Here is a 10,025-nt window from a genome sequence, read left to right on the forward strand (position 1 = left end):
GGGGGCGGGTGGGGTGGGAATCCGACTACGCTATGCTTGCTTGTTTTCTAAAACTAATGGTTTATTATAATCCAGCAAGGTCGTAGTTGCTTGGATGGAATTTCAATCCTGGTTGCTCTTTCTATTTGCGCAATGCAAGAATCTAAGCAAATGTTCTTGGTTCCACAGCGGCATCCTTGATTTCTTGCAATTGGTTCAGCTTTGAGTTTCCTCTCTATAATAGCAAACCATTTCTAGCTACACATGCACCTAATAACCCTGGAATCTTAGCCCTTGATGGATGAGATCTCGAAAGGAACTAACATCTGTCAGTGCTTTTTCTGAAAATGGCATTTAGAGTCTGTTTGTGACGAGGAATGGGTGAAAAGGGATGAAGAATTTGATAAATTTCTTTTTGGCACAATGGATGGAAACCCACCCAAGGAAGTAATCTTCTTGCCGGATTCACTTCCTTTCTCTCTCCCTTCACCTGTCTGTGGATAGCATGTTAATAGCAATTTAAGTTCGGCACAATGTTGAAATCCAAAAAAATTCGGCATCTCAGAAAGGGGAAAACAAGGAATGAAAAAGCAGCATCTTGTGACCTGCAACAACTTACGGAACAGATGAATTTGGAAAGCTATTAGCACTCAAGGTAGCGGGGCTAATAAACCGGAGTCCCAACCCATTTCATACCTCTATAACAAATCTGAAACGGCTCGCTGCTATCACCAGCCACCATGAACTAACAACCAAATCATTCAATGCTATTACCTCGGTGGCCCTACTTATTTTCTTCCTTTCACTGTTACTCTAGGATATTTCTAATTATCATTCAACATCAAGGCAAAAAATTATGGGAGTTCAGGAACATTGCTGATGTGGGATGAAAGTACGAGAGTTTATCAGAAACAAGAAAGTAAAAATAAACCAAAGTAAGATTAGTAGCACAACATAACCAAGCTCTTGAAACTGATACAAGTTTTTGATAGAATTCATGCTGGGCAACGTTGTCTTCCTAATGGGATGTTCCAGTCTATATTAACATAGAACATATCAAAACCAGGAGTTATGAATAGGACGTGGGCAATCATAATAGGAGGTGGGCAATCATGCATGCAATTCAACTATTAGAGATCCATAATAATTCAAAAAAACAATTTCAAACCACCTGATGCTTCGTAGATCCTCATTACTGTCTGGAAAGACATTAAATTAAGCTTCTTAGAGAGCAATGGGAAGAGAGGAAAGGAACATGGGTAACACAAAGGCTCCTCACACCTGTTACAATCACAATATAGAACAGGCCTTTTGTGCTTTGCTCTTCTTTTTCTTTTGTTTGGGTGGTTGAAGGACGACTCTGATGGCTGCATCGAAAACTGCCTTCACATTCTGCATGAACAAGCTAACAACTGAATTTATAAGCCCAAAAAGCTTTTAATGCAGAAGAGAATGTCTTCGTAGAATATTCATACCTGCTGTGTTTTCGAACTGCATTCAATGTAGGCAGGTGCACCAATCAGCTTCCTCAGCTCCTCTCCCTTTTAAATATTCAAAGACAACAACATCAATAGTTGAGTGATAGGAAGGATTTGCTTAAAAAAATGGAAAAACAACAATTCATGTAAATGCTCAAAATGAGAGAAAACACACAATCAGTCAGGAGTTTTACCTGAGCTGTAGTAATAGGAACAGCACCAGGGTGGTCAATGAAGAACTGCTTATCATCCCGAAGATCTAGCTCATTGAAAACCAGAAAAAAAGTAAGACTAACTTTTTCAGAAAAAAAAAAAAGAAACCAACTGATGTATATTTTGGAGAATGTCCCATGAAAATGAAAATCACAAATTGAATTTAGAATACCTTATGATGAGTCACAAATTAATGATACACATGTCAGGAAATACAGGTGCATAATGAAAGAATGGAAAATAAAGGCACCAAGAAAGTAGTAAACCTATGGGCTACATCTAGCTTTGTTTAGACAAAAAGAATATACCTCCTGACAACTTACTCTTTTTTTTCATTAGAAGAGCACACCCATCAATTTATTCACTTATGCCCATTAAATACTCATTGAAAGTTTTTCACAAAATCAAGCTGCAAACATTGATCATGAAGAAAATTGCATAAAGCAGAACTTTAAGTATCACTCATCCCACTAAAAGAAAAGGGATACATTATAAAAGAGCAGGTCAAAAGTAAATCCTTTTCCATAACAAATTACTAATCACATGTTGCTGCAGAAAACACTAGTTACAAATCAACTAATGAACTTACTGAACAGCAACTGAAAAAATTATTACATGCAACCATGCAAAATAGAAAATAAAGACTTCTATTAACAATACCTGAGCAACTTTAATGTAAAAAATTCTCGGGCAAATTAAAATTGTGCACAAAAGCAGTTGAACAAACAAGCTCATATGCATAATCATCAAACACTAAAAATGCTTACAAACGCATCTATTTCATGTATAGATGAAAATTTACCAAGTTTTGTTCCAACAAGAACTATTGGGACACCAGGTGCATAATGCTTCAACTCTGGAATCCACTGGAAAAGAAGTCAAGTAAGAACTCATCAGCATGTTCTATTTTTTTATTTTTTTATGTAGGAATAGTTTGTCTAGGATTGAAACAAAAGACAGCATTTCATGCAATCTAATTTCCAACCTTTTTAGAAACATTTTCATAACTGGCCTTGCTAATGAGAGAGAATGCCAGTATGAAAACATCTGCCCCACGGTAACTCAATGGTCTTAATCTATTATAATCCTCTTGCCCTGATTCAATAAAAAACAAAGTCAGATCCATGCAGAATCAAATATCCAAAATAAAATATAGAGGTAAATAACACACACAAAAAAATATATAAAGATCTATGTAGAATTACCAGCTGTATCCCACAATCCCAGGTTGACAGTAGCACCATTGACGACCACATTTGCGCTGAAATTGTCAAAAACTGTAGGCACATAATCCTGTTTATCACAACAATGCAATAAAATAAGGCAATGGTATTACACCCTCTTGTAAAGGATTTGATTAAATCCCATGAAAATATGAACAAAATAAAAGAATTTTTTTGCTACGTGAAATGCAAAGGAAAAAAAGAAAACAATAATTTGGATAAGTAACGGCATTTCTTTATTGAAAAACCAAAACTTCCATTATAATAATGTCAAGCCAGGCCAAACTAATAAATAGAAGCAAAATTCAGCTTTGATCAATCCATAATTGGGAGCAAAACAGAAACTCGACAACGATCTTAACCTCCATTGATTATTTATCAACAAAATGAATCGAAACATTACCAAATCATGCAAACATGTCCAGAAAGGACCCTTCCCTTAAATTACCACCCTACCAAATCATAAATAAAATGACATACATACTCGACATAGAATCTCAAAATGGAAATTAAATAGAGCCCAACTCAAGCTCCACCAAAATTCAGAAAACCGCATCCCAAATTCAAAAACATTTATAATGAAAATAGAAACAAAAGGAAACCCATTATCATTTCCACCAAAACTCAAGAACCCATATCCCAATTTCCCAAAAAAACTGAAAAGGGAAAGTACAAAAGAGTCAGGGAAATTGAGATTGAATTACCGTAGGGAAGGTGTTGCTGGTGTAAGAGATCAAGAGACAAGTTTTACCAACAGCTCCATCTCCTACTGTCACACACTTTATAAACCTTGATGCACTCATTTCTCTTTCTTTTCGATTGATGACGCAAAACCTTTAAAATATCTTTAAAAGAGAAACAAAAGCCTCAGATCTTCACCACCTGAGGACAAAACACCCTCTTCCCTCCTGATCACACACACAAATCCCAACAACTCCACGCCATCATCATCTGTTCATTAAAAAAGAAACAAAAAGAAGCCCAAAAACAAAAGAAAAATAATCAAGAAACGTACAAGAAGAAGAAGAAGAAATTAAGAGACCAAAAGAGCTTCTTTTTTTTTTTTTTTTTGCTCTATTTTGTTAAAGTTTTGATGACAGATTACCGAAAGAGAAGGGGAGAGAGAGAAGGGGAAAAAAGAGAGTGATAAGAGTAGGAATGTTTAGCTGGCCGTGAAATTATGCAGTTGAAGCGTTCGTTTGTTGAGAAAGTGAGGAGGAATGGATAGATAACCAAAATTTTCGCCAACTCGACAAGCACTAAAACAAAACAAACCTCTCCTCCACTCTCTCCGATTCTCTTGTGTTTTACTTTCTTAATTTTAGAGAAATAGGCATTAAAAAACGGAGCATGGGTTGTGTTGGATTGCGGACTCTCCACCTATCCTCCTCCTCCTCGAAACACCTGTTCGGTACTCGGGAAACAAATAGATTTGTACATCACAACTTTACTTGTTATATCAATTAATATCACTCTAAATTAAATTCAACAATTCTTTGGTTCTTATGTAAAGTATTCATTAACTATGCTCAATTAATTCTATTTCTTTACTTATCTTAAGTGTTTGCCGAGATATAAAATGTGGTCCATCTCTCAAAAACAGAAGTAATGTTCAGGACATTTATTTTTAATAGAAAAAAAAATAAATTTATAAAAATAGATTGATCTCAAAAATATTTTTTTAAAAAAAATAAAACAATATTATTTTGATAAAAAAAATTCCAAATAAATGAAAAGTTAACTAGAATTTTTGACCAGATTAATTAATTTTTTTTTAACTCGGATTAATCCAAATATAAGTGAATCGAGTTTGAAGCTTATCCAAGGAATCCAAATTTTAAAATAATGACTATAACTAATAGAAATATTTTCTATAAAATTTTATTGGGTAAATTTCAAAAACTCTCTCTAATGTATTATAAAAGTATATGAACTATTTAAATAATAAAAATGTTTTTTATATTTTTTTATTCAAAATATCCTTAATATTTTTAAAATCATCCCTTTTAATAATAAAAAAATTAAAATTAAAATCATTTTAGATATAAAATAACTTGTAATTCATTCAAGTCTTTAGATAGTTATTATAATATACCCAAAGCTATATATATATATATATATACTGTTGAAATATCAATCTAAAATAAACGGTGAAATATATAACCCATTTCGTTCAATAAAAATGTAATGTTGCTTTGGTTGTGCATTTTTTAAAAAAAAATAGTGGTTGAAATTGATGGGTTTTAGAGTTCTTGTAGGCATGGTGGGAGAATGAAGATTGAATCTTGTAGCTGGGATCATTTTTTGGAGCTTTGTTTTTTATTTGTTCTACCAAACACTGTTACTTTATCTTTGCTTTTTTTTTTTATCAAAACAAGAAAAAAAGTTATTTTAAATTGGTGGGTTGTTTTGTTCTTGCCTGCATGGATGATGGGGAAAAGAGGAGGGAATTTTCACTTACCTTTGCCATGTGTGCAACCACAGTAAATGAAAGGGGAGGATGAGAAAAAATTTGGAAAGATTGAACACAACTCAAGAAATCTAAAATTAAATTTAAAAAAATTTGATTTAATAATTATTTAAGTTAAAAAATCATAATTATTAGATGAAAATCCCGACTCATTGATTATAACAAACCAAAAATTGAAATTATAAAGGTTGAACGGCACGAAAAAAAATTTTAATAAGTTATAAATAGTTTAATAAAGAACTAAGAGTAAGATCTTCTCTAATATTATTTTTGAAAAAAACCAATGAGTTGCCCTAACTTAAAAACAAAAATATATATTTATAATTCAACAAAATAAACCTTATTGAAATATTAAGTTGAAATTTAAATAAAAAAATAAAGTAGTTTAAACTTACTTTAAAATAAATGAATAAAGCCAAATAGAGTCCAATCCAGATAGAAACTTCTAGGCCTTATTGGAAGGCATGTTTTATGTACGATCGCAACAAAATTTTAAAGTATTAAAAATGTCTGGTAAAATTTTAACTCGATCTAATAGTTAATTAAAAAGTTATGACCATTAACATAAAGTTGTGTAGTCAAGTTCTAGTATGTAACATCCTCATTACCGAAACCAATGCATCAACCATAAAAAAGAAAAAAAAAAGAAACATGGTAAAAAAAATTTATATATTTTCTTTGTTGAATTCATACAAAGTTTATTGAAATTTCTACTAAAATTTCGAAAGAGTTTCTCCTATATTGAGAGGTCCCAAGTTATCAACAAAAATCATTTGTACATATCTTGTATTCATTGTTCATACACAAACCAATCATTCTAAATCTCAAACTTTAACACCCCAAACTTTTAAGATAAAAATTCACACAATTTTCAAGTTATAAAAATGAGAAGAATTCTAGGATTTAAGAGGTAAACATTAATTAACCATCGTAATTACATTCATACATTAGCATGATGAAGATTCCTAGGCATTATTAGCTGAGTAAGTACAAGGTCAGATAGACTGCTACACTAAAATTGGTACATTCCAAATAATAAGGGTTTTGTAGTTAGTAATGATGCCTTGAAGAAAGGACTTGGGTGTGATTGATGTAACATGGGGAAGCAATCACTTATGTGTCAAGACAGTTTGAGACTCACGTAGAGAATTAATCAAAACACAACCTAGAGTCTATTATTGTGGTGTTTGCTATGAGAATCTGGAGGCACTATCAATACGAGTCCCTTTAATTTCAAGGACAAAATTTAAATTAGAAGAGTAGAATGTAAACACCCAACAAAAAAGGGTAAAAGTAAAATGACCCCACCATTGCTGTCGATTTCTGAATCGGTAGTGACACAGTTCTAGTTGCTGATTTCTGAATCAGTCGCGACTGTGTACACTGATGAATCCATGCGTTTTGTAAAACCCTAATGAAAATTTAGTATTGGGTCAACCCATGTTAGGAAGAATTGAGGAGTATGGACTGCCCTGCTCTAAGGGGAGGTGTGAGGGAGCATAATCGGTCTACTCTAAATGGGAGCTATGAAGGACATGACTAGCCTTAGGATGAATAGGGATAAGAATAAGGGTAACCAACCTTCCAAACACCCCTTCACATTTAAGGGGGATATAAATGCAGCAAATGAGAGAGAATAACCTTTACTCTCCCTAAAAATAACAAATACAACATCCACCCATTTAATCTTCCCAAAAACAGCAACTGTTATTACAGTTGCAGTAGCCACCCCTCCTAAGAAGATAACTGAACTAGATAGCCTACATGTTAAGCCCTATGAGTGTAGAGTGAGAGAGTTGGGAGAGAAAAAGAGCCTAGATCTCTCCCCCAAAGAGAGACTAGGGCCGGCTGGAACCAATTAGTAGAGGAAGAAGAGTAGAAAAATGATATTTGAAGTAACAACCATACCACCAAGACTTGTTCAAAAGTTGTCTGAAGAACGTAAGGTAAGACCAATATCCTTCCCTTGGCTGGTTGTTACCTCAGATTTCAAACAAAAAAGAAGGGAAGAAAACTTGAAAATAGAAGGAGTAGTGTTCTTGCACCTTAACTCAAGGAATCTTGACTAAATGGACATACCTTAGTAGAACAAAGGATGAATGAACACATGCACGGACCCTTACCCAAGAAATATGAACGATTTTGAATGCATGAACCTAGGGGAGGGCCGACCATGGTGAGGACTGGATATAATATGAATTAGAGTGACTAAATGCATTGATGGCGATCTTGTGAGACTTCTAGGGACGTACTTGAATCACAAACAAAATCATACTTGTGTTAATGATGTAAATTCTGCATGTTTGATTGATTAAGTTATATGAAAAGGTGTTGGAATGATGTTAAGTGCAAATTGTGTTATTAATAAACCTTGGAAGCATGTTGTCGCTGAAATAGGAATTATACCATATAATGCTTCGATTTTGTTTGTTGATGAACGAACATGTGCAATTATGAATCAAGAGATTGGATTGTGATTATACTTGTGAGAAATATAATGATTTACAGGTGTAGCTAAGTGTAAGACTATAAATGACTTAATCATTGCTACCGATTTCTAGATCAGCAGCGACATGGATTTCGCCGACGATTTTAGCGTTAACCGTAAAAACATGTCGCGTTGATGATTTCTAAGTTGGTAGCAACTCAATGTTCTTCAATGATTTTTGAGTCAGTTGTAGGCTATGCGCAATGATGATTTCACCGTTAGCCGTAGAAATGTGTTGCGTTGATGATTTCTGAGTTGGCAAAGACTCAATTTTCATCAACAATGTTTGAGCCAGCAGTAGGCTGTACGTGCTGATGATTTCCACATCAGCCGTAAAAATGTGTTGCATTGACGATTTCTGAGTCAACAATGACTCAATTTTCATCAACGACTTTTGAGTCAGCTAAAGCCTATATGCACTGGCAATTTATACTGAATTGTGTTGTCTGCAGCTAATTAGTTTTCACTATTGAATTGTGTTGTCTACTGTGAATAAGCTTTCGCTGTCGAATTGTGATGTTTGCAGCGATTCAGTTTTCGCTGCTGAATTATGGTCTCAACAGCGAATTAGTTTTCGTTGTCGAATTGTGTTGTATGTAGTGAATTCGTTTGGGCTGCCAAATTATGGTGTCTGCAACAAATCCATTTTCGTTGCCAATTTAGGTTGTCTATAGCGAATCAGTTTTCGCTGTCAAATTCTGGTGTTTGCAGTGAATCAATTTTCACTGCAGAATTCTAGGACGCCAGCGAATCAATTTTCGCTGCTGATTTTCTGTGATAGACTTCCATGACAAAAATGACTTAAATGTTTGTAACAATTTCATTGTATGATTGTATAAAATATGAAACATTTGAATGTGAATATATGGATTCTTGAAATAAGTATGGTGATGAGTCATGTGATTTTAGAATGCAAAGGTGCTGATTTGTGACCATTGATGTGTTAGGTGGTACGACCGGGATCGGGCCTTCGACCGGGCAAGGACACCACAGGGAAGGAACATATAGGCGACTTCCACCCCTTTCTAGCATTACATGAGTTTCTGAAGTGAAATATTATGAAGGTCTATTGTTGTATTATATTGAACGGTAACTGTCACAAAGGATTGTATAAGTATTATGAAGAATTTATTGTTGTGTTATACAGAATGCTAAATTATTATGAATGTTGCATGAGTATTACGAAGAATCTATTATTGTGTTATACAGAATGCTAAATTGTTACTAATAATGTATGTGTGTTACAAAGGACCTATTGTTGTATTACATTGAATGTTAACTATCATGAATGGTTGTTTAAGTATTACAAAAGATCTATTATTGTGTTAAACTAAATGCTAAACTATTACAGAATGTTTGGTTGAGTATTACAAAGGATATGTTGTGGCGTTAAACTGAATGTTAAACTATTACAGAATGTTTGGTTGAGTATTTTACAAAGGATCTATTGTTGCATCATATTGAATGTTAAACTATTACGGAATGTTTGTGAGTATTACGAAGGAACTACTATTATGATATAATGAATGTCAAATTGTTATGAATCGCTCGAATTAGCATTATAGGAGATATATTTTCATGTTAAAATGATTTTATAAGTCGTCTATGAAACATTTGTTTGCGTTTATGATTAGTTTCCGCTAATGGCATCCGAGACAGATGGACGAGTTATGATTGATGATTAGCTTCTGCCAATAGCATCCTAAAAGGATGACCAGGTTGTGTTTTATGATTAACTTCGGTTAATGGCATCCGAGATGGATGGTTGGGTTGTGATTGATTATTAGCTTCGGCTAATGGCATCCAAGACAAATGAGCGAGTTAAGATTGATGATTAGCTACGGCTAATGATATCCTACAAGGATGACCGGGTTGCGTTTTATAATTAGCTTTGGCTAATAGCATTCGAGACGGATGGTCGGGTTGTGATTAATGATTACCTTCAGCTAATGGTATTAGCCAAAGCTAATTATAAAAGCTAACATTGACTGAATTATATTAGCCATTGTTTTATGTTTTGAAGGCACTTTTGGATGAAAGATGCAAAAAGGAGTAAATTGGAGGTAATTGACAGATTTGACGTTCAGTCCATGTTTTGTGCAGAGCGTGAGTTCTAGAGATCGAAATGAAGTGATTCTAGTGGAACTAAAAAGCTAACATCCATACATTTCTGG

At 33.9% G+C, this 10,025-nt stretch overlaps 1 protein-coding gene across 3 annotated transcripts; it reads right to left on the reverse strand.

Annotated features, from left to right (window-relative positions):
• Positions 1-899: 899 nt before the first annotated feature.
• Positions 900-4,333, reverse strand: LOC133672260 (rac-like GTP-binding protein RHO1). Of its 3 annotated transcripts, none has more exons than XM_062092628.1 (8): positions 3,999-4,333; positions 3,598-3,844; positions 2,876-2,963; positions 2,656-2,765; positions 2,473-2,536; positions 1,652-1,716; positions 1,455-1,520; positions 900-1,384 (listed from the first exon to the last, which is right to left on the reverse strand). In XM_062092628.1, the coding sequence occupies exons 2-8, from the start codon at positions 3,694-3,696 to the stop codon at positions 1,190-1,192; spliced, it is 687 nt and encodes a 228-aa protein (XP_061948612.1). In that variant the 5' UTR covers positions 3,697-3,844; positions 3,999-4,333; the 3' UTR covers positions 900-1,189. The 3 variants fall into 3 exon arrangements, with proteins under 3 accessions (XP_061948612.1, XP_061948613.1, XP_061948614.1); XM_062092629.1 differs by having other exon boundaries at positions 4,169-4,330; XM_062092630.1 differs by having other exon boundaries at positions 900-1,371; positions 3,999-4,329.
• Between the last annotated feature and the right edge of the window lie 5,692 nt (positions 4,334-10,025).

The sequence above is a fragment of the Populus nigra genome, chromosome 14 (assembly GCF_951802175.1).
Source record: "Populus nigra chromosome 14, ddPopNigr1.1, whole genome shotgun sequence".
Lineage (NCBI taxonomy): Eukaryota > Viridiplantae > Streptophyta > Magnoliopsida > Malpighiales > Salicaceae > Populus > Populus nigra.